General features: G+C 40.4%; 1 protein-coding gene across 1 annotated transcript; it reads right to left on the reverse strand.

Moving 5' to 3' along the window:
- Positions 1 to 427: 427 nt before the first annotated feature.
- Positions 428 to 24,397, reverse strand: LOC128491098 (zinc metalloproteinase-disintegrin-like batroxstatin-2). The gene is made up of 25 exons (XM_053463283.1): positions 24,224 to 24,397; positions 20,800 to 20,882; positions 18,598 to 18,674; positions 17,392 to 17,470; positions 16,412 to 16,488; positions 15,162 to 15,336; positions 14,482 to 14,544; positions 13,594 to 13,665; positions 13,066 to 13,235; positions 12,886 to 12,970; positions 11,945 to 12,075; positions 11,454 to 11,631; positions 9,841 to 9,930; positions 9,504 to 9,699; positions 8,551 to 8,653; positions 8,035 to 8,179; positions 6,524 to 6,604; positions 5,920 to 5,995; positions 5,198 to 5,300; positions 4,530 to 4,623; positions 3,072 to 3,143; positions 2,737 to 2,799; positions 2,281 to 2,316; positions 1,842 to 1,907; positions 428 to 995 (listed from the first exon to the last, which is right to left on the reverse strand). The coding sequence occupies exons 1-25, from the start codon at positions 24,273 to 24,275 to the stop codon at positions 969 to 971; spliced, it is 2,394 nt and encodes a 797-aa protein (XP_053319258.1). The 5' UTR covers positions 24,276 to 24,397; the 3' UTR covers positions 428 to 968.
- Between the last annotated feature and the right edge of the window lie 1,336 nt (positions 24,398 to 25,733).

The raw sequence follows: 25,733 nt of genomic DNA on the forward strand, positions 1-25,733 counted from the left end.
TTTCGGCCAGGTAAATGCTGCACTTTTGGTTTCAGTCCAGAATTCGTTTCGGTGCATCCCTACTACTAAGCCAGACAATGAAGTTTTGATTCCTTTCTTTTTTTGGGATGGGGGGGCGCCAGACGAGTAGTCCGCACAGGGCGCCAGAACACCTAAGGCCGGCTCTGGTCACATATACACAGAAATCAGAGTAAACCCCTTCAAAGAAAACAGTATGAACGCCACGGGGAGTGAGAGACCTGAACACAGTATGTATGTCTAACGACCTTTAACATATTAATGCCAGCTGCACTTAATTGTTTTATATAAGGCCATCATATTCCGTAGCGCTGTACAACGGGTACAACGGGTTATACCATAACAATTCACCTTACAGAAACAAAGGGTTAAGGAATAGAAGTAGTCTATACTTAGAAGACCAATCCAGGAGGGTTGACAGAAGTCAACGTAGCAATAAAGGGAGATGGGGAGGGGGTAACTGAAACCTGAACAGCATTATGAAGCGATATTAGTGCAAGTTCTTCCATATTTATTAAAGAAAAATGTCTGGACTATTGTGGTATATATTTTGTTGACTGCTCTATAGTTAGCACTTCTGCCCCCGTTTTACAGTAAAGCAGGGGGGGGTTGCCAGATATTTTATAGATCTATACATCCATCTATACGTCCATCTCTCTGATATATGATAAGGATCGATACTATGTCTCCCTGGCTGTAGATCCTGGCAGTAGATAAGCTATGGAAGTTTTTTCAGTAGGTATATCGGATCTGCTGAAAATAGTTTTCCCTCTCCGCAGTGCGAACTTGTTAAAAATTGAAGGATGACGGGGCCTTTTGTCCATCTCAGTCCTCTGACCACTGGAGGAAGTGCAGCCATTTTAACAAGGATCAGTCCACCGAGGACTCATAAAGCCAGTCTATGCATAGCTAGACTGTCCGAGCGCTTGTTGGTTGTTTCAGGGTCGGTGTTAATTTTGAACTGGAGGCTTCAGTGCCTGGAATGAGAAGAAAATATGTGCTGTGATATAAAAAGCTTAAGTTGTACAATTATACATTTATTAACATTTTCTTACGATTAGACTTTATGTACAGCAGGGAGAACCTATTTATTTTAGCAGCCAACTCGCTTGGGTCGGTTTTAATCGGATGACTGTAAAAAGTACTGTATAAGAGGACAACCATCTACGATGCATTCTTAAGATGCATTATCTAGCACCAGGGAGCTCTGCCATGTTCCAAACTACCTGTATGGGACTCTGTAGTTAGAACTACTATATCGAAAAAAACATATATACTGTATTTATGTCAAATTGCATAGCTCAAAATGTGAGAGGGCTGACACTTAATTGCATTAATTAGCTGTTTTTGCATGAGAGGCTCACTCAGGATAGCCCTTCTTAATGAGGTAGTGATATCAGGTAGTTGTAATGTTTCAATGTGCAATAATTTTAGGGTATCCCCATTCAGGAAGTTTTCTGTGTGCTTGTCCCTACACGGTGACTTGCGGTCACAGACCTGTGGACTTTGAGGACGGGGTTGTATTACTTTACCAACGCTTTTTGTGACCATCTGACTTATTGATCCAAAGTTCTGTAACTGGGCATTTAGAAGAATATTTTATTCCATTTCCACAATGTATCTTTTAAATGTTATTTCTGCGATATATATATATATATATATATATATATTGTTGCGGCATTTAGTGCCGTGAAATACTAATTTCCAGAGAAATTTGGGTCCTAAAGAGGGACTCTCCTTTCTAAAATGGGGCACATGGGGGTATATACTGTATACCGTGCCAATGAAGGTTTGACTGTTTAAATTAGCATAGTTGAACACACCTGTGGCGGAGGTGGAGGAACCGCTGGTTTGACCGGAGGTACAGGCGGTGGAGCAGTGGTTGGCCTCTGAAATAAATAAAGACAGTTTAATAAACCAATAAGTCACGTTAACAAAACCATCATGTCTGCAGTCAGACTACAGCTACAAGCATTATGGTTAAAGGCTGTACCCATTCTTAAAATATGACTACCGGACAGCTATGGCCACAACATCATCATCATGAAACGTTTACATATATAATATATTGTAAACATCCTACAACATTACACCCGCCCAAGGTAATACTAGCATCATCATCTGGTTTAATCATACCCCCTATTAATGCTATATAACCATGATGCTACCTACATGCTACCCCAATCCCATCTGTTCGGCCGACTCCATAGCAGCCATACCATTTGTCGGGTGCCCCGACGTTGGTCGGATAAATGATCTTACCGTTGGCTTGCTCTCAAACAGAACCTTTCTGGAGGCCTGATAAAAAAAATAAATTAGATTGTAAGCACACTGGTCCTCGTGTGTAGCAGGCTAAGTCAACTGTCAGAAATGCTGTTGCTAAAAGTAATAATAGTATAATAAAGCCAAGTGGATGTGATTGCTTATGATACAGGAAAGCTGGTATGAGTTGATAGCAGGTTAATCAAATGAATGTGAATGACATTTGGTTTGGAATAATGGAAGACCACCCTATTGTTTTAAACATGGGATAGGGTAAGATGAGACCAAGGACAGATTGGCAGACTAGAAGGGCCGAATGGTTCTTCTCTGCCGTTTAATTGTTTTAACTGTTTTTTTAAATGTCTGTGGTAAGAATGAAAATGATTTGTCCTGTACAGTATTAAGCAATAAGTAAATGCGGTTACCTATATCCACCCCTTAACACATTACACTTACCACAGAATATTGGGGACCTTGGTAACCATCTCGGCTGAGGCGCCGGGACGAGTCCCCACCGGTCTGTAAGAGAGAAAACAAAAAGGATCAGAAAAGGGTTCACAGATGGCCATCCCAACGAGGGGAACTGTCACCATCTTTTATAAAATGTGTTTATTAAAAAATATCCGCAGCTTCTGCTTTGTGTGGTTTGATGAGTATATGGGGTTTGGGTAAATTTGGTTTAAAGGTAAGGGATGGTATTAGTAGACAGCCCATTTTTTTTCTACTCCCTAACTTTTTGCAACATATGTGATTATTAACCCCCGAACCCAATGGTTTGTGAGCAGACTTACGAATGAGATCTGTGGCTTCTGTGAATTTGCCGGTGGTGATGGGTGTGGGTGCAGGAGGTTCCGGGTAGTGAGCTGCATGTGACAAAGATGGAAACAGTGAAAAATATCAGTATAGTAAATGAGGCTTTCACGCCCCTATGTGGCACTTATTACTCAGGGACAAAGAGCAGAAATAAAAAAAAAATAGAAAAAGTTGAATTGTGCTACAATTAAGCACAAATGAAATTTGATTAATGTTGAAGCAATTCCAAGGCTCTCGCGCACATGCAATTCAAATCTGTCCAAATCCCAACACAGGGCTCACCCTTCATATAACGCCTGCTCCTCACACAGGGCTCACCCTTCATATAACGCCTGCTCCCCACACAGGGCTCACCCTTCATATAACGCCTGCTCCCCACACAGAGCTCACCCTTCATATAACGCCTGCTCCTCACACAGAGGTCACCCTTCATATAACGCCTGCTCCCCACACAGGGCTCACCCTTCATATAACGCCTGCTCCCCACACGGGGCTCACCCTTCATATAACTGCCTGATCCTCACACAGGGCTCACCCTTCATATTACGCCTGCTCCTCACACAGGGCTCACCCTTCATATAACGCCTGCTCCTCACACAGAGCTCACCCTTTATTTAGCGCTTGCTCCTCACACAGGTCTCACCCTTCATATAACGCCTGCTCCTCACATGGGGCTCACCCTTCATATAACGCCTGCTCCTCACACGGGGCTCACCCTTCATATAACGCCTGCTCCTCACACAGGGCTCACCCTTCATATAACGCCTGCTCCCCACACAGGGCTCACCTTTCATAGAACACCTGCTCCTCACACAGGGCTCACCCTTCATATAATGCCTGCTCCCCACACAGGGCTCACCTTTCATATAACGCCTGCTCCTCACACAAAGCTCACCCTTCATATGACGCCTGCTCCTCACACGGGGCTCACCCTTCATATAACGCCTGCTCCTCACATGGGGCTCACCCTTCATATAACGCCTGCTCCTCACACGGGGCTCACCCTTCATATAACGCCTGCTCCCCACACAGAGCTCACCCTTCATATAACATCTGCTCCTCACACGGGGCTCACCCTTCATATAACGCCTGCTCCCCACACAGGGCTCACCCTTCATATAACGCCTGCTCCCCACACAGGGCTCACCCTTCATATAACGCCTGCTCCCCACACAGGGCCTATACTGTTAACTCCTCACACACATTTTATATAGTGCCAATTCCCCACACACGGCTCACCTTTTATATATAACACGCCATTTTCACACATCAGGCTCACAACTTCCAGTAAGTGCTGCCTACACAGTCATATCATATCATATTTCCCACTCTCTGCACACAATATGGCCCACTCGCTGCACACTATCCTTCACTTTCCAAAGTCTTCAGAATTATGATAAGTTGGGGAATACTGCTGTAGCCTCCATATTCCATACCTCAGGTGTTGACACGTGGAAACCAGACTGTTGTTGCTGAACCTGAGGGCCAAAGGATGGGTTGGTCGCACCAGATATAGTAGGTGGAGAACAACTACAAGAGAAGAAAATGGCGATGCTAAACAAGGGTAATTTGCAACTAACCCTTTTTTCAGGGAAAAACCTGATAGCCACCAAGGGTCAGAGTCATTAGGAGGAATTTTAGCAGGTGGTGAGTAGGCGCCAGTATTTAGGGTAGCTGGTGTCTGGCCTTCACACAGGTTATACACATTTACATGAACAAAGGGCATGTTATGGTTTTCATTTATACTCTGTTTTTCCTCCTCTACATTCTTTCCTTACTCTTTTTTCCCCTGTGGAATTTAGGGCATTGGCAACGGTCTATTAACGGCTCCCATTCCTCTTTGCATATGTGATTAAAATGGCTCTAGAAGATAGAAATGACCAAAAAATAGGGGCAGATTCAGAAACAAAATATTACGCCATACAAGAGAAAAGGTGAGGGGCTGAGAAGTAGCTCTGTCTTTCACGCCTATACTACACATACTGGCGCATTCTTTCTGAGAATGCTCTGATTAGTTCCAAATTATTCCACTTATGGATTGTAAACACGGTCAAGATATACAAGCAAGAAGGTTCTAATTTATTTTTAATAAGGGCGCCATTACCTCTGCTTCCTGCGTCGTGACCGTCTGCAGAACACCACCATTAACACAAGACCAAGCAGAAGAGCAACGGCAAGAATGACCGCCACCACGATGATGATAATATCTGCGGAAACAGGGATTTATAATTACAATAGTGCGCTTGAGTAATAACACATGTTAAATAATCTGTCAGCTCTTATGACTCCCAAGACCTTTATAAGTGATAAATACCTTAACCTCAAACAATATTTGTTCCTTGGTCTTGTCTTAGATTCAGGAGAGCCACATGCCTTTCCCCATGCAGGTTTAAATCCCCTCACTGTATTAGACCTCTACCACTTCTGCTGGGAGGCTGTTGCATTTACGTGGGAGGTATAGTTATTATTAGTTAAAATGTGCACAGAGCATTATTCTCCTGTATCGTGTCTATAGTGGCCTCACTTCCTGTCTGCGTTTTGGAGTGATGCGTCCGCACCACAGCTATGTAGCAATTCTGGATAAATGTGGTTTAAAGAGGTACGACTATGATCTCATAGTATCACGACCGGATGTCCTATGGACTCTTTGTGAGTTATCCGCTGAAGATGTTGAAGGACAGAAGCTAAAGTAATTGGTGCTGGCAGAGTTAGACTGATTTGGGTGACAGCAGAGGCTACTTGAAAGGTCTGTGCAGTTTGCGTGTAGGAGGAAAGTATTTCTGACATCATCCTCTGTTGCCATCTCTCATCATGTCTTATACTTACTGGTACTTGAAGCCGTGTCACAGGTCGGGGGCGCCCATCCCTCCTGACACCGACATTGAAGCTCATGGTCACAAACCTGAAAGAAATGAATCAGAGTGAATCCTCGGCATGAGCCGAACCTGAGACCCTTCCAATAATATCTAAATATTAACCATGTAATAGTCAATCACAAATATTCTGCATGTTACGTTCCATGAGAGTTGCGCAATCATAGGCGCAATCAGAGAGTGGATTGCATTTTACATGGTCTATCAAACTCTTCTTGCAGCAGATGGTCACTGGGTTTGACCCTAGTAAGTAAAGAGTTAAAATGCAATTTTTTTTCAAATTAATCGATACATCCTGTAGTTAAAGAACATAATCCAACACCAGGATCTATGTTTCTGAATGATAACAAGGTGGAAAGAATGGTTATCTCTATGGGTGATGTGAAACTGGAATTCTGACACTGATCACTGAACATGCTCCATTATGAGTTATATGTTGGCTAGCACAATTTAATGATTAACCACTAGTGTGCCATGGTTTACCTCCTAATCAGTAAAAATCAAGAAAAAAAACCCAACCCTGCTATCCTCCCCCTTTTCCCACACCAAGGTCTCACCGCATGTCCTGGGCACTTGGATGAGCAGTTTGTGGATTTGAACGCACTTTCAGTGGTAACGCATTTCCCGCTGTAACAGACCTAGACAGAGAGTATGAAAGTTAAATCCTGCAATACCACATCCCCACCAGCAGAGGCAGCGTAACATAATCCCTACATAGAATGCAAACACTGAAAGGGGCCACAGTATGATAATGAAACAGTCAACGCTTAATTACAAAGGAGACGGAACCGTTACGCGTGCATGGCAGTGAGAACCTGTACACTGAGTACTACCATATTATTAGAACCTCAGGGGTCTGTGTAGTAGCCAAAACCTACAATTCCAAAGACTAGAACGTAAACACTTTTAAGATTATTGGCTTGTGTAATAATTGCTAGATTTAGCAATTATTTAAATAGTAGATCCATAGTAGATTTAGTAGTAGGTTTTTACCATATCTGTTCGACCATGATTCCCCCTTTCCATGTTTAGTGTACCCACACAAATTATATATTTTTTTTGTTTTCAAGGAAAGATAGGGCTTTCTCTTAATACAACTTTTTGGATAATCTGTAATTTATTATAAATATTATACAAAAAAAAATTTAATTTTAATTAGGATTTCTGCCACTGATAAAATAGCCCCTGAGTAGAATAGTATCCTACATGCATAGGTATTAATAGTATCATACATGCATAGAGCAAAATGCTCCCTTACATACTACATTTTTAACTTAATTTTGAACTTTGGATATGGGGCAAAGAAGACGATAATTGTTAATATATATTTCTAAAGGGGGAGGTAAGAGGTGTTTGGGCAATTACTTTGTGATAGTTTATTTTTGTACATTTTTAAATTATTTGTATTATTATTTTCTACATATTTATTTTTTATAGAAGAGGGAGAAACAGTTTCTCCTTATTTTCACTTTAATCTCTACTGCTGCTGATCAGCAACCAGGGTGTCATTGTTCTGCATTGCTGATCGCAGTAAATTTGATCAGCCTACAGGGGAGTTCATCAGAGGTTTCAGGAGGGCTTGGAAATTTCCCTTGGGAACCTTTTCATTTGCAATTATATTTCCGGCAGTGTCAGGACTGACACCACTGGTAGAATATTACAGATCAGTCCTGCTGAGAGAGGAGACCCCAGACTGTCGAATAACACCCTGATCTCCCTGATGCAGCTGGGGAAAAAAGTACACACTGATGCGAAAAGAATAGGATGTACTATTACGTCCTTGGTCACCTAGACTTGTTTCTGAGAATGTAATGGTGGTCAGGAAGGATTTAATATACATCTTTCAGAAACCATTAAAAAAATACTTGTGGTAGAAACTGCAGCCCTGCTATACATAAAAAAGTATTAGAACATAAACACCATATAAATGAACCAATCCAAAGTAATTATTACCAGGCGCTATAATATAAATTACCAAGATAGGTCCTAAAGACCTACTAGATTTCGATAAACAGGGTCCTCACTGGGGTTATAAATCAGAACGTCTCAGATGCTGTCATTCACTCACCATTCCATCTCCACACTTTGTTCCATTCTCAACCATTCCGTTTGGATGCAGAACTGCTTTGCAGTTTGAAAATGCAGCAACAGAAGCATAAAGATTGGGATTGTCAGCACCACCAGAACAATAAAGTACCCCACATTTAACATCCCTAGGAAAAAAAACAAATTATGTTACATATAAATACACAGGAGAAAAAAATGGATATAGCTGTACTGGTCAAAGAGAAGATGGGTATGCTGAAGAAGAGACCATAATAACAAGAGACCTCTGAGGCCCTGCAAACTAGCTCTACATGTTTTGGCCCACCAAAAGGCCAACATAGAAACATAGGATTTGAGAGAAGTTAAGAAACATTTGACCCATTGAACCCAACCACTTCTGCTGGGAAGCTGTTCCACTTATCTTAGTCAACCTCCCATAAATTGCAACTCAACATTGTCTGAGCCTGCCCTCTGCAGTCTTCTTACATTAGCTACGAAGCCAGCACTGGCTGGGCCTGCACGAGAGCTGTGTACTCACTTGGCTTCACATGGAACGTATGTGCCCTCAGACTTCAAACAGTACCCATAGTTAGTGCCTCTTTGATTCACATTGAAGCAGGAATTGACTGCCGTCTGAGAACCTAATTGAAGACAGAATAAACGTTAGGAAGGTTGAGGGGTGGGATATCATACTGGAGGTCTAGAAGATACAGCAGCTTATGTGATTTTATTGGGTTTGTGAAAGATGTTCTTCTAAAGTTTAAATCCAAAATCCACTGTGGAGAAGACCTCCTCTGCATTAGACGGCCTGAGGAAAGTCCATGCGGGTCTGAATTGTTGCTAATTTTGTTTACCATCTAGAATGTTTTATATGTGTGTATCATAGAGATCCATAAAACTTGAACCTAAAGTGCAGGACCATCTGGATTTCTACATAAATCTGTGTAAATAATAGAACTTACACTCGTGTATACAACAGATAAAGCTATTAATAATCTCAGTGAGGCTCAGCCTTCGTGACGCACCAACAAGCCACATAAACCTACAGCTTTCCTATTTTCGGTTATATGAATTTTTGGAGGATATGGAACACAACATTAGCAAGTGCAAACAAAACACGATTTTTTTCGTGATAACTTCCCTTTCGCAATATTAAACTTAGTGACAGAGTTGCAGCCTGGAGAGGAAGAAATCCCCTTACAGTCATTTCCTCAATAAGTGATCCCAAATTAAAAATTTAAAATATTAAAGTATGAATTTAGGTTCCACTTTCTATGAACCAGATAAGCCAACTATTTTGTGTTATTAAAGATATCGTTCTTGGATTATAAATTACTGTTTGGAAGGCAGAAGTAATATTGTTTCAACATGGCTAGACTTTTATGGCTGAAACACAGTACAAGTTAAATTAACCTAGTGGATCTGTTATACGGCCAATAATGTATGAAATCCATATAGATAATTTAAATAACCGAGGCTCCTGGCACTCACTTGCTCCCCACAGCGCAGTACACTGACTCTGTAGAGTGGGACACTTCCCGTTGTAGCAGCTTCCTTCTCCGCTTCTGCACGAAAATCCATTGACTTTGTAACGATCAGAGGAACAGAAGGCAGACTTCCCGTCACACATATCCGCCAGGTCACAGTCATCCTTGGCAGGTCTGCATATATCTCCTGCGTCCCTAATCTGTGCAGAATGAACTTTAATTACAGAGAAAGGCAAAAAGGAGAGCAGATACCCAACTACATTCCATTCCACTTTGCATGTGACATTATAGTTACCAAATACTGAATGTTTATGAAATATTATAAGATGTATCCCACTCACCTGGCAGTCTTTACAGCATTCTCCTTCCGCACACTGAGCTGTGGCTTTGAGTCTGCAGGTGGCGGCATCACAGCAAGGATTGGTACATTCCTACGGGACAATCAAAAGACATGACCTGTCCATCAGCACCGGGGTAACTTGGACAATACAGAGCCACTGGATTTACAAAGCTTTATGTATTACTCTGGAAACCAATGTAGTTCAATAAAGAATCCAGAGGTTGACAGCAGAAAGAAACCATAAAGTATTCTTGACTTTTGTCTATCACTTCGCCTTATGCTTAAACGTCCTCGCTGTTACCACTTCTGCCAGAAGCTTGTTTAACTAATCCACTAATGAAACTTTCTTACTCAATATACGCAATTACCCAATATATAAATACATATAAAATATATTTATAAATACGCAAATGTATTTTGTTGAGCCTTTGTGGAGTTGCTCTGGAGCATTGACTGATGTACCCTCGATGACCGGGCCAGGCCCCCCAACCAATTTAACTACCCAATAATTAACATGACACCAAGAGTGGAGTTGAAAAGGCCACCGCTGATTTATTTATTTAACCAAGCCACCTAAACCAAAACTAGGTGTGTTTACAGGGCAATGACTACCAAAAACTGAACACCAATAAATAACAAAAATTGAAAACACCCCTAAGCTTACCAGGGTATCCAGGTACCACCAACAATGGGGAAGACATACCCGGATACCCAACCCCAGACTTGAGGATCTGAGCACCACCAGCCAGGAACCTCCCACCAAAATACCTCCAAGTGCTTTCCCCCCAAAGCATTCACCCCCTAGATGCCTGGTAAGCTTCCCCCCAACTGACAAAAACTAACCGCCCCGCTAACACCACAAACTACACGAGGTAGGGTGACACGCAAAATGGCCCCGAACCTAATGACACCTGTCCATAAATAACCATCCCAGGCTCCGCCGCCCAAAACTCAAGAAATGCCCTCAGGCCTAGCCCTACTCGGCATCCCAGTCAAGGCCCATTCTGGCCCCCTGTGGGCGTCATTCTTAGAGTAATATCCTCATAGGTTAACAGGGACCAGCAATACATTGGAGTGTCGTTATAAGAGAGTGCGTTGCCCCAATGTCAGAGGGAAAGGAGCTGGCATTGCCAAAGTGGCTGTGCCTGGACACTCATCAAAGGCTCGTGTAATTCATGGGTGGCTATTGGCATCCCCTGGAATGTCCTCAACAAAGGACGTTGTAAAAGATTTGATAATTTTGTTTATTAAATGGAGCAGCAATGTGTCATAAAAGATAAGTTCAGACCCACATTTACCCGCAGAATACAGTGTAATAATCAGCACAGGTATTTACCAGCCACAAAACAAGAGAACAATGTGGTATCTACCGCAGAGACAAGCGATATGTCTATACAGGTAAAGCCTGGCTGGGTTCCAGTACTTAACACACCTGGTTAGAACTAAACTGCTACCTTATTCTATAATAAGGTCCTGGCATTATCAGGCAGTGTTTGTAAGAAGTTTTTTTCTGGAGGGATGAAAACCACTGACGGAGTTTCTGACTTTCTAGATCCTGAAAAGGTGTGTTAGGGGTGAGGGACACGCTTTGCATGCATCGTGAATAGACGTTACCTCCTCTGTGCCGCAGTCACAGTCTTCCCCCAGCTCCGTAAACTTATTGCCACACACTGGCGGTGTCTGGATATGCGTTTTCAGGGGAGAGATCTTCATACACTGTGGCATTTTATCGTAGATAAAGTCTTTGAAGTTCTGGTGGCTGCAGCTACTAAAGAACTTCGGAGTTTTATAACTGCATGAGAGAGATAACAAAGTCATAAGGAGCCAAAAAGAGGGAAATCATTAGGGGGGCATGGACATATTCAAAAAATGGGACAAAGGGAAAGCTAGACAATAAAAAAAAAAAAAAACTAAAAAAGAGATGAACTAGGGGGAAAATAAGTGAACATACCAAACAATTATTAAAGGGGTGAAGTCAATATACATTAATTGTTATTTTAACTATGATCATTCAATTAATGTTAACCAGGACTATTTAACAGTTAGATTGCAAGCTCCTTGAGTCTAGCCCTTTCTTTATAATACACAGTGATGTATAATCGCACCTGAGGCTGGCTGACATGATGCAGGATTCAGCGTCACAGGTGCAGGAGCTGCTATCATGATTCATCCCCAGGTTGTGTCCCATCTCATGCGCCACCGTAGCCCCTACTGAGATAGGTGGCTTACTGTGATCCTGGAAGGGGTAAGTGAAAGAAATGACCCAATGCATTACATGATTCTATGGTCCAAAGCAAGATTGACTTGAATGCTGCAGAACCGCTGACGTTAGTGGACATAGAACGTGATTCTAGGAACAAGATTTGTTGGTGAGGCCATGGGAAGAATACATAGCACTGAAACACTCAGCTTCCCACATGCTGGCCATTAAATTTAGATGAATATGCACCCTATGGGATATCTTGTAAAGGAACTATTGAACAGCTGATGAAGAATTGGTCCAATCAGCTCAAAGAAAAGAGAGATTCCAAACTTCTTAATCATAGCGGACAACTTCTGCCACCTGCTGTTCATGGAAGGTAGTTCAACACATGTTGTTCTTACTAACGCTGTACACTTTGAGAAAAGAAAAGCGATTGTAAAATAAGATTTTATCTAAACTGAAGGTTCTTTCTAAATCCTTTCCAGGATTTTAAACAACTGGACCAAAAAATGTAACATTTCTTTTTCAATTAAGATGATGAAATACCCCCAATTTCTTTTTAATCCATGCCACCATGGATGAGATTATAAAATCATAAGGTAGCATTCACAAGAGGAGAGGTATTTAAGAAAATAATTATCTATTCTCACCATACAAGCTTATGGTTTTTAAAAAAGTATACAGGACATCCGGTATTGCATGACACCGGAAATACCTTATCAGGGAAAGGTAACCATCTAACATGGTTGTTAATTTAAGGAAGGTAATAAAATAACTAAAACGCAATTACTCATACAGATAAACCTTAATTCTATATGACAGTAAATATATGGAGCATCTCACCTGGATAACCCCCGTGGAATGAGTTTCGCTGCACATGGTGCCCACGTATGCCAGTCCAACCGTAGCACCATCAAAGTCTGTATTCCTGAGATGAACAGAACACGAGGCATATCAGAAATTACTGCTTCCAAAAGTACTATTTTCTTGATATATTCTTCCCTAAGGCTTAGATTTACTCACGTGATAAACTGGGCATTGTCATGTACTATCCTCGGCAAGAGGCGTTCTTTCCTCCAGGAAGAAAACCTATCCAGATTTACAGATGCCGAGGGGACAACTTGAAACTGGTCACTTTTCTCCCAGATTTCCATCCCAGTGAGAGCCACAAAAGTATTTATGGCTTTATACACCTGAGCATGAATGAGCGATGGACAGGATAAGTCAATGCAAGATATCGATTACTTTTGGATTTACCCCCTGATCCCTTCTAGATCCACCTAATGGTCTTCTTGCAGATGGTTTGATATCAGTTAAATAAACCCCAAATAAATTTGACTACCCCAATGATCAGTCAATTAAACTCTACAGCAGGGGCGTGGAATTTGGCACTCGGGGCAAATCGTTTATTTGGAACACCCACACTTCTCGAGGCTGGAGGTCTGTGCCAGTGTGGCCCCCAGGGTGGACCCCCCCCAAATACGCCACAATATCAATAATAACAACAACATGTTTCACTAGGTCAGATACTATCTATCAGGGTAAACTTACCAAGTTGACATAGTTAACAATCTCAAAGATTCTCTTTTTAACAGTTTCTGCGCTGCGGTCGTATTTTACAAACTGAAAGAGATATAAAAGGTTGAATTTCAGTTTTTCTGAAATGATGTACTGAGAAGTTTAGAGAAAATGCATCACACGGCTACACAACTTGGTCTTTATTGTATGACTCTGCGTACGGTTACGGCGGTCCAGACAAGACAAATTTAGTTTTTAGGAGCCAATGACCTTTTCTGGCAAAATATTCTGCCGTATGAGTCTATATTTAAGTATAAAGTTGATTTTAAGATTCTTGGATTATCAGGTGCTGAGAAGGTGTAATAACTTCCTAATCTGAATAACACATTTTAATAGATCATCACGAAGCCTCCGGATACTGACTCGCCATTTATGGTGTAATTGTTCAAATTCTTGTTTTTTCAGCGAATAAATGACATGGAAGAGTATACAGTCTAATACCTGGATATCAAGTTCAAGGTGACCATGCCCAAAGTTTATCATGAGTGCATCTAAAACCACAATCCAAAGTCCCTGAGAACGTTTATTGATGGAAGCCCATGGGATAGGTCTAGCCAGATGGCCCAGTAATAGGACAGAAAAACATATTTGATGGACAACAATCTCATTGCACAACATCCAGTACTAAAAAATATATACAGACGGAAGGATCCAGTCATGATACTGAGTAAAATCCTTGTTACTGTAGACAACCTGGTGGCATATGAAAGCTTCAGGTAGTGGCCCAAAAGCTCTAAAAATAGAGTCTCAATTGCCCCTTTGCCAGCCATCCCATGGTTACAGCTAGAATGAGACCACATGGGCAAAAAAGCATCTTTAAATCCGGGGATTTGGTAATGGACACATTTTGCCATCACTCACCATAGTGTTATCTGCGACCATGTACAGGCGCACATATTTCTGTGACCGTAAGAATGCTTGTTTCTGCAAGAAAAGAGAATATATCAAAAAGAGAAAGAGCATATTGTAAAATAAATCACAACTATTGTTTCTGGAGCACCCACACCAAAAATACCAGCAAAACTCTATACATCAAGAGGCGCATCGTCTCACGAGGCATGCGACGGATGTTGTGAGATGCGCAACCCGTGGGGGCAAAATGATATATGAGCGTCTGAATTTGCATGCACTGCGCCGCAGTAAAGCGTGTATCGAATAACATTTCCAAAATTATTATTTTTTTGGGGGAAAATAAGAATATTTGGGATTCAGTGGTTAATGTTCAACACAACCTTTCAACGCAAATAGATGCTAGACTGTAAGCTCTTCTGCAGCCGGTACATCTATCCTAATGAATTTGTATGTATTATAGCCCATTCAGAATAAAGTACACCTACATACAAAAAAATACATCTTACATAAGACTTTATTTTAATGAATTTAATTAATTTGTATCACTTGTCATGATTGATGAGTATGTTTTGTTAGCAGCTGTCGTTATTATAATGATGTTGTCTTTTTTATGTAACGTTAATGTCATCCATTGAGAGAATAAACACAGGGATTAATAAATCCCATTCTGCTATTCCAGGGTATTTCACCTCGGCACCGCTGCTACGGGATGACTTGAAAGACTTTCCTTCCAACCAGGTGGTGTTGGTCACTCCGCAGGTTTTGGGGGGCTCTTCTGGAGCCTGGAACACGGCATGTTCTTCCGTGTCTGTCAACTTCAAAGGCTCGATCAAGAACCGCCGGCCGCGTGTCACAATAACCCCACTACAACCAAAATCACGATATGAAAGAATGATACAAATAAATACGGAGAACATATTGAGCAATGGAAAGGGGTGACATAAAACACGCAAGGGCCAAAGAGATTTTGTGTTCAAATCGACTGTAATTCTTTTTTTTGTAAATACTTTTTACTTATTAAATTATTCTTACTTTTTATTAACTATATCTGGAGGACTACATCTATTAGGCACTTGGCCTATTTTGTGAATTTTGTGAATAAAATGTGATTAAATTGGAAGCAAAGCCTCGTGACAAATAGAATAATTATATGGATAAAATAACCAAGAGATGGGGTTAAGGCTCTGATTTTCAGGGAGCCTGTGAGGTCCAAACTTGTTCAGATCTCCTAAACAAACTCACTACTGTAAACTTGATGACAGCGAAACACTTCATTTAGTGGTTATATTGGTTTTGTAACACTGGCATCCAGAAAGACCAGTTTTCAGAGGTATTACAGATAAGTCCTCCATTATCTAGCAATGAGCTTGAGACTTTATGATTATTAAGAGAAACATTTCTGATACAAAGATCCTCCTTCGCTGGATAAAAGTAACAAAAGCAAATTACCTAGAAATTACCTAATCAAAATAAAAGTTTGATACCGGGAAAAGGAATGAGGATAGCGGTTATTTGTTCATCAACATTAATCCAGAACAGAAAACACAAGGTAAATGTTAAAATAACAACACTGGGGTGCAAAATGTGCTGCAATTAAAGGCAATTAGCTATAATTGTCTAGAAAAGGATGAAAGGCAAACAGAGAAAGAGGACTGGAGGGTGTCTTTAATGCTAACAGGGCTATTTGCTGGATCGCAAGCTGTTAAGCCCAGGCAAAATGCATTATCTTATAGAACTGCTGAAATCCGCCCTATGGAGCTTGCAATCTATTTTAGGGAGATTAGGATGCAGTCACTCCTTTCGCACTCTATCTATGACAGCCAGCATGGCAAAGGAAACAGAGTTCTGTAGGTGTTTGGGCCCCAGTTCCCTGGTTTTATTAATCTCATCACTTCTATAACTAAATATTTAATGCCAGGGACAGCCGACCAGGTCTTACCTTAATCCGCTGCATGTACTAATGCTGGCCGCTGAATCGCTGTCGTTCTTCACGTGTCCGTGGTAGTAGCAGTGATCCTATAAAGCAGAGCATGTGTTAAAAAATCCACATCTAGCACTAATACAAACCTCAGCGCTTCTGAACCGGGACCGTATTAAAGCATACGGCTAATACAGGCTGACCAGATCTCCTCTTCAATCATCAACACAAAAAAGCAGGTTTAATGTTACCCTATAATGTACATTTTACATATATGTTACCCCAGGTTACTATATTACTAGAACTGTATTTGTGTAGGTCAAACCTTCACTTGCCACGTTGTATAGGTTAGCAATAGGCATACTGTGACATCTGTTGAACTATAACTCCCATGACCCTTAGGCAGCTGTGACCAGGTAACCCTTTTAACCACAGAGACTGCCTTCCCAGTATGTCACCAGGGTGCCGTGGCAACAGGGGCGCCTACCCGGGACTTAAATTAAAACATCAAGGTTTTTTTAAACTTTATTTAACATCCTCTATGTTAAATAAAGTTTTTTTAACTTCATTTAACACAGAGGATGTTAAATAAAGTTAAAACAAAAAAACCGCTGTAGATAGTGAGAAAGGGCAGGGGGGGGCCGTGAGAAGGGGCAGAGGGGGGAGATTTTTCCTTTCTTTTTTTGGGATGGGAGGCGCCAGAGGAGTAGTCCGCACAGGGCGCCAGAACACTTAAGGCCGGCTCTGTATGTCACATTAAGTGTCCCCAGTTAAAGGGATCATATGGACGCTGTATCGTAGGCTTCCTGAGGGTCCTTAGTGAAGCATTTTAAGGCTGTGACTTCTATTGAAAGTACAATACTTTATTCTTATGCAAAAATGAGATATTATCTCAATACACAGAAATCCACTCAAACAGCCCATGTTATTCTAATCAATTCCCCTCCTCCAAGCCTACAGTTTCACAATCGCCGCACCCCGGCCGGGGACACTCCCAGTACCTGGAGCCGAGGGCTGTTCGTGACTGGCGTGCCATCTGGCAGGTAACTCGTCTCTGTATAATTCTCGGATATCAGGCCCCTGCAGGAGACAGAACGCAGCCATCTCAGGAATGTTCTAACCTGCATTAAGTGTGCAAGCAGCGCAAACACAAAATGTACCTGAAACAACTCAAATACGGTAAAAAGGAGCAACACTAACATGTTTATAAACATAGAATTGGGGTTAAGTATTGTCCAGGTTATAGGTGACGCGGATTAGCCACCTAGGTTCTCTCATTGATCACAGAGTGTCTCTCACTCTCCGGGTAATCTACCGTACGAGTGAACTTTGTCCTCCTCTTTTAAGAGATCTCTCTGCTACAGACCTTTATTATCGCTCAGCCTATGCATTCTAGCATTTTTCCCCTTGCTGGGGCAAGACTGTCTTCCCTGTAGGAATAGATCCCTATAGATCACATTCTGTAGATCTGTGATCAGAATAACTCGACGAGTCAAACTCTGAGATTCCAGAAGCCATTATTCTTACCTACATAAAGTATCAACACCGCCGTCTGGAGCTATGTGCCCAAAAGACCTTCTTGTCTAGTAGTTAATAAGTTTCTAAAATAATCATTATTTATCTTCTCCTTTTAAGATAACATTGGAAACATTGTATTAAGAACTAAAAATATAAATAGAGAAAGTCCAGCGTTAGAAGTATCCCAGATAATTGGCAGTGGAGTCTTAAATGTTTTAAATGTTGGCAGCCATCATATAACTCCAGTTATCACCCACGGATCCAGATACTCAAATAAATCCATATCAGTAAAACTGGATCACTGTAAAAAAATAAAAACGGAAGATAGGAACCATTCGGCCCATCGGCTCTGTAAAAATTCAGACCTTAATCAGTCCTTCTTCTCATAGATTCAGGAAACCCATATGTCTATCCAACATATGTTTAAATTCCCTTACTGTACTAACCTCTACCACTTCTGCTGGGAAGCTCTTCCACTTATCTACCACCCTCTCATATATGTGTGTTATATTCAGTTTTCTTAGTAGAAACACTGTATAACCAATAACAAACAAACTGGGAATCTATCCCCATAGTGGAGATTTATCATCTTCTCTTGTACACCATCCACCTATATCCATACACAGGATCTCTGTATAATATAATAATATAATTATATATATATATATATACACACAAAAGGTACTCACTCTGTTTTCTCAAGGTGTAGAACAAAGGGTTGTCCCTCCAGTTCTAGTCCATACTGTACCAGGTCGGGATGCTTACTCTGGAAAATATGGATGATACAGAAAGAGAATGCAATAATTTAGATTTTTTTTTTATTTTGCTATTTTCACTTTACATAAATGTGTCAAATACAACCTAGCGGCTTCCATATACATCTTCCAACCAAAAACACGCAAGGCTGAGGCTTAGGAGAGTTGCGGCCCAATAACAAGCAAATGTCACCTACGATACACCTTCACTGTATTACAAGAATAATGTTTACATAACTTCGCTAACCATCTGCTCTCATAATTCTACAAATATATATAAAAAAAATTCCAAGCCCATGACACAGTTAAAGTTAACGCCAACCTGATCTCATAGGTTGTATTTCCAAAGAGTCTCCAGGTGTGGAGAGTTCCAGGTAAGCATTTAATTGCAATTGATATAGATTAACATAGGCATGGGGATTGTATTACTGCACACTGCGCCATCGTTTTAGTGATGAGCATTTTAAAAGGATACTTGATAAGAAAAAAACAATAAAAGTCCTATTAGATTAGATTCCATCTGAAGAAGAGATTTTAAGGCATCAACTTCAACTCAGGGTAAACTGACTTCTTTTTTTTTTATTACAAAAAAGTAAGCAAAAATATAATAACAAAGTTAAAAAAAAGCTGCTAGAAACCTCAAAGGTGTCCATCCAAACAACACCTCACAATCCAAAATAGCAAACACAAAAAGAGGGCAGCGCTAAATATATATGATATTATTATTATTATTAATAAAAAATTATTCTAAAGGATTTTTGCAGCATATTTTTCTTTTTTCTTTTTCTTTTGTTTATTATTATTATTATCAGAAATTATTATATCAGAATTTATTGTTATATATTATGTTGATATTATATCATTGTTGTTTTGTTTTTTTTCTCATTTTCTTCTATTTAGCGCTGACCTCTTTTGTTGTTTCTTTTTTTAATTGGATACTGTATTCCAAGATACATGCACATTGTATATATGCTCTTTCTGGCACTAAGCAAGGTTTAGCTAAGGTGCAGTTGCTAGGATGCGCATACACAGGGCCGGCCCAAGGCAAAATGCCGCCTGGGGCGAATTTTAAAATGCCACCCCCCCCTTATCTACCCTTCCTCTCCCCCCCTTGTCTACCCTTCCTCTCCCTCCGTCCCTGCCGCCCCCCCCATTATCTACCCCCCCCTGTACTTACCTTTCAGCAGTCCTGCGGCGAGTCTCCCTGTTCGGTCTGGGTGCCGGCTTGTAATGCTGAGCGCCGGAAATGAGGTAATCCTCCGCCACTCAGCATTACAAGCCGGCACCGAGACCGAACAGGGAGACTCTCTTTCGCTTTAAAAAAAAAAAAAAGGGCTTGGGGCGGCAAAAGTGCCCCTTCAAAAGTGCCGCCTGGAACCGTTGCCCCACTCGGTTCCATTGTCGGGCCGGCCCTGCGCATGCACACAATCACTACATAGCCAAACAGATGGACACCAGTTCTGCTGGCGGGATTGTCCCAATTAATAAATATGTATGAAGAATAAATTCCATATAGTCGATTTTTCTTTTTTCATAAGCGTGCGTAACACAACATCGCGCCTCATACAGGTTCCGCTACTTACAACTTTCTCTTTGTACGCACGATGTCCTTCATGACTTTCACATACAGAGAGGTTTATGCTTCTAACACAATACAAAGTTTATATAGAGTCACTGACCCAAACTCATGCTATAGAAGGCTATTCTTCATGTTAAGGTTGAATGCTACACCTTTTAATTTCCATCATAAGACTCAATCTATGGACTCAATTGAACAAGAGATAGTGTCAGGTGTTTTCACCAACGAGTGACAAAATAGTCTTTATAGAATGAACTGTGTCCAAAGACGCATTATATAAAGAAGTACTGTAAATAAAAGTGGTGAGAATATCTATCATCAGACTCTATAGTAATCACTTATTTCAATCTTTGTATAATCTGCTCATAATCTGTCTTTATTTCCTCAAAAAGAGCTAAAAGAGAAGTTATTTGTATCTATAGTTTTATACCAATATCAGAAACATTTGGTAGAAGCATACAGTATAGATCCGCGTCACGATTAAACCTCATGGTCACATAACCCAGTCCTCGGTGTAAGTGATTTTTAGTCATTGGACAGATTCTAGGCTGTGGTACCTGTGTATCTCTTTTGTGCTGTGTATGAAGTTTACGTGGCAAGACAACCTCGTATTTCTGTCCAGGGGGGATCCGATCGGATGCTGCAAGGGAAGAGAACACGCCAAATAGTTATTTATAAAATTATTATATTTTTTGATAGATCAATAATACAGATTTCTGGAGTTAAAAAGTCAAATAACTACTCCCTGAATCCATCAGAAGTACCCTATGAAGAACACGTAACCATCATCATGGCTAAAACCATATTAGCCTGCGTGTACTTGTCTGCCTTGGAGTCACATACACCGATAATAACAGTCTCTTCACTTTGACTTCACCGGCAAGTTTGACAGCGCTGTCGTCTCCGCTGACATTACCAGGGTAACTTTGTTTGTCAAATATTCTAATATCCCGTTTGAAGTTGAACAATGAAATTTAAGACAAGTTATTTTTAGTTCCCTACCCTTTTTATCATTGTAAACTAAACAGGTTACTTCCTGCATTATTTTAATACCATCTGAGATTGTGTTATACATCGATAGCGTCCAGCCCCCCAGCTACTTAACAAAATCGAACTTTCCCCATCCAAAAAGGCATAAAAAAATAGTATTTAGCTATAGGTCTGACATCATTATTCCGGGGCGATAAGCAGCACACGCTAGCCGTGACATCATTCTTCTCCTGTAATTTGTAGCTTCTGCACTGCCCGCTATACATGCATTGTGGTTAGGACACAATTAAAACATATAATAAATATTAGAGTTTACCTTTGGCTAACTTAGGTACTGTTATCACGATTTAACTCTGTTCTCCTGTTAAGCTTATTACCTGTTTAATTACCAGTATAAACGAAGAAATTCTATTTTTTTTTTTAATATTTGTTTCCATAACATTTTATTAGTTTTCTTCTCCAAAAGATAATACATAAAATATAATAAATATAATAAAAAAAAAACATAGACTAACTCAAACTTTTTTTGTACACATTTGTTTTCTTTTATATATCCGGCCTCTCATTCTAAAATTACACAATACAAGGTTACTCTTGCCGTCTAATAAAATCACACAAATGTGACGGGCCCCAGAATCACGCTGACTGTTCCTCTGATACTATGAGTCATAATCACATTCACTATCTGTTTAATAATGATAAACAGGAACACACTCACTACCTTTCTGATTGCATAGAGCCAAACAAAGAGCCCTTGTCATTAATCTAATGACACGGTTCACCATACAGTAAGTACTGTGCAATAAAACAAAGCTTTCAGCGACTGTGTACATTGGAACCGACTGTATTTTCACCCAGGCTTGGTGTACTTTGAAGCACCTGGTATGGTGGTCACTGTTTGCCGAGTTACAGCAAGGGCCGGGGTTGTACTTCTACAACAGCTGGAATAATATCGGCTGCTTATTCCTGATTTAGACAATATTTTTGGTGTCTACGGTTAAGATAATGTTACCAAGAGTGTTTGGCAGGTTCTGTTGAGGCCTAGGCCATGGACACCTGTTTTAAAGACATGAGCGATGGTGATACATGGGCCCGGACTGGCTAATGCCCGGTGGGCTACTGGCCGATAACTTTGCATACTGTGGCAGACTGGGCCCTGCAATGTGAAACTTATCCAGTTATCCGCTGCACCTACGTCATTCAACATCCTCCGGCCTTAAAGTGCCGGGGTCACTTTTTATTCCTAATCCTGGTGGTGCAGCTTTATAAGTGGTCTTATTACCATGCCAACCAATGGACTGACCTAAAATAACTATCGTATCTACTAATAAAATTAGGACAGGAATAACAGCAGATAATGTTTTGCTATAGGTGGCACCAGCACTTCAGTGCCGCTATCTGTGTGAATCAGAATAAGTCACAAGCTATAGTGTTAAATCACACAGTAAACAGTATAACGGCGAGGATCTGAGAGTACGGACCCAGCCGAAGGAGGGCAACTGCCAGGCTAACCTTAGGGACCGGCAGCAGCTGCCCCTCCGTCTCACTCAATAGCTGAACTCTAATGTTTAAAGCTTCTCAGCTTGTATCATACATTGGAGTGCACAGGACATTGGTGGGAAAAATGGTAGCCTTAGGCTAAAGAACCCGGATATGCCCTGCAACCAGGTGAGCCGGTACCTTTTGTTTAAAGAGACAATCCAGCCATCATATGCATTTTGCATAAAATAGCATTCATGGTGATCCTTTTGCAAATGCCTGGTGGATTTTCTAGAATACAATACGCATTTATACGCATTTACCCTTTTACTGCGACCACCAGCTATTTTGCCCATAGGAGAAACCCATCTCTCTTTTACGTGATATACTTCTGTAAGCTCCAGTTCCCATGACTGGGTGACACAAAATCCCAAAGCTATAAATAGGATAGTAATATATTTAAATTCATAAAAAATAAACCACGACTGCCTGGCATTACTCAATAACTGCGTTTCCCGGTGCCAATTTCATTGCGTTTATTTAGATAGCGTCAGCAGGTTCTGTAGCGATATTACAACAGAGATGGAAAGTGAAAATTAACAATAACGTTAAAACTAGCGATACTCTTATTGTCAATTTGTATAACACATCCTAATGTCGGTGCAAAAGGAGAGGAGGGCGCTACGATCCACCGATATTTTAGAGATTTTTCTTAATTTCCCTTTTTCCCCAGACATGTGTCCTCTACTTAAACTTTCAAAAACACTTTGCTTTAAGCTCACTAACGAAACCAGAAATGACCCAACATTTTCGCTAATACCACTAGACAATTGCTACACAACTAATTATAATTCAAATGACATAATCTGATTGTCAACCTTCTGATGGAAAACCTCAATGTCCTACATGGTACTGTCCCAGTGCTAACCGGGCAGGAATAATCACACAATCACAGCTCTATATGTTAAAAGCTTAGATCCAGATGACAAACATTCTAAACAGAATGTGGATAGGAATTATATAGAAACAGGACTGCAGATAGGTGACAATTTTTTTTTTTGTGTTAATCTAGGAGACACAACTGTAAAACTCCGTGAATCAATAAATCAGAACATACAATAACTTTTTATCCACACAAACAATTCAATCATTGTAAACCTCAAATATTTATATCTAGTCCCCATAATTATTCCTCCTCCTCCTCCTGAGAATACTAGAGACTATGTAACACTTCATTAAGAACCCTGCTTTTATAGAATTATTTTGCTCATTATGTTAACATGGAATTCCAAGCATTGCAGCCAACTTCCACCAACACACTCCCACAATCAGAAATAAAATGGTATGGTCCAAAACCTGGTGCACAACCTACAGGAAAAGACAATGACTATTCATATAAATGCCCAGAGGGAGCAGCTTACTGGAATTTCTTCTTAAAAATACATTGATTCCTTCACTACTTTTCTGTCATTCTTGAGTAAAAGGTGTGGGGCAAGGCAAGGATTTACTCACCTAGAACCTGGAGGCTGAGGAACCCAAGAAGGACCAGCATGGGGGGCAGCATTATGGAGATCTGTCTTGCTGGGATCTTGCTCTGGTGAAAGTGACTGACAAAGTGCTTGGATCTGAGGCTCTTCTCTGAGTTTATAACCAGATCCTGACATGAGCAAACAGGTTACTCAACAATCCAGCCAAGGCGGAAGCTACAAGAGTCTCATTGTGTTTATACATGTGTATGTGACTCCAGGAGGGAGGGGGGTAATGTTTTTTTTTTCTGTTGTGTGTATGTGTTTTGGCACACATGTATATTAGGTTATTTTCCCCAATAATTAATGGTTCATTACATTTTGTTATTCCTTTTTAAGGAGGTAGCCTAATTGTTGAGAGAGAAGTTTACATAGTAGACAATCCTGGTAACATTCCAATTTATCTGAAGATCCTATTAACTGATTGCTAGTTTACTATATTTACAACTTAAGATGAGCTTATAATTATTATTTTTATTTTGGATCAGCACCCAATTGGCGATAGGAGCAAGCAGGCTTTATCTGTACTCAAAAATGTATTTTAAATGAATATTAGTGGGTGATTTTCCATGTTAGACTTGTTTTTTTCTTAAAGAAATCCAGATGTTTGTAAATATTTCTAGTGTGTTTATTCATACAGTATTACATGGTCCACTTTACTTAGCAGTGAATTCATTTTATTTGTTGGTATGTATGAACAAACCGTTTTGTTACGCACAAAATAAGAATGATTATTTCACAAAATGTTTGGGGGGGGGAAAGTGCGTGCGTATAAATAAATAACACTATGTTAACTATGGCTTAAACTGTGATATTTTATTAAGTTTTTCAAGTATATTATTTTTTATTAAAAAAAAATATTGTTTTGTAACCCCAAATAAGATTTATAAACTAACAAGACTTTTTATCACCAGTATGTCTTAAGGGCGTAATAACAATGTTATTGTGTATTTTCACTACCCCCTTATTGTGATAGTGCCACGTAATCTGCTGACGCTTTCTAAATAGATGGAATGTACAAATAGAGTTTCTTAAATGAACAAATGATAAGACCCTCATACCTCTGAACATCTATAAGATCTAAAGATATATAGTTTCAGAAGGGGCCGTATTGTGAGTTGGGCAAGTAAGCACAGGTACTGCTTGTATCACAGTATTTAAGCCAGAATGCTTAAAGACTGCATGCCTGCAAATTAGCTTCTGTAAACAATGCAGTTTCAAAGCACTTGCACGTATCTTCCAATTTCTCGGAATGGCAGAGATGGAGTCTGGGAGGCAGAGCGAGACTGGCAGCGCTGCGCATGTGCTGTATACACTGGATCACACTGTCCCACCAAGATCTAACTCTGTCCTGAATATCATAACAGAGGTAGAGTTCAGCGGTATATCGTGACAAAATCAGGACCGCTTCCCAGGACACGCATACATTTCACATGTTGCAGACCAACAGATAAAATAAATCTTTCCCCTGTGGGATGTAAAGCTGAGTAACAGAG

This window comes from Spea bombifrons, chromosome 4 (assembly GCF_027358695.1).
Source record: "Spea bombifrons isolate aSpeBom1 chromosome 4, aSpeBom1.2.pri, whole genome shotgun sequence".
NCBI lineage: Eukaryota > Metazoa > Chordata > Amphibia > Anura > Pelobatidae > Spea > Spea bombifrons.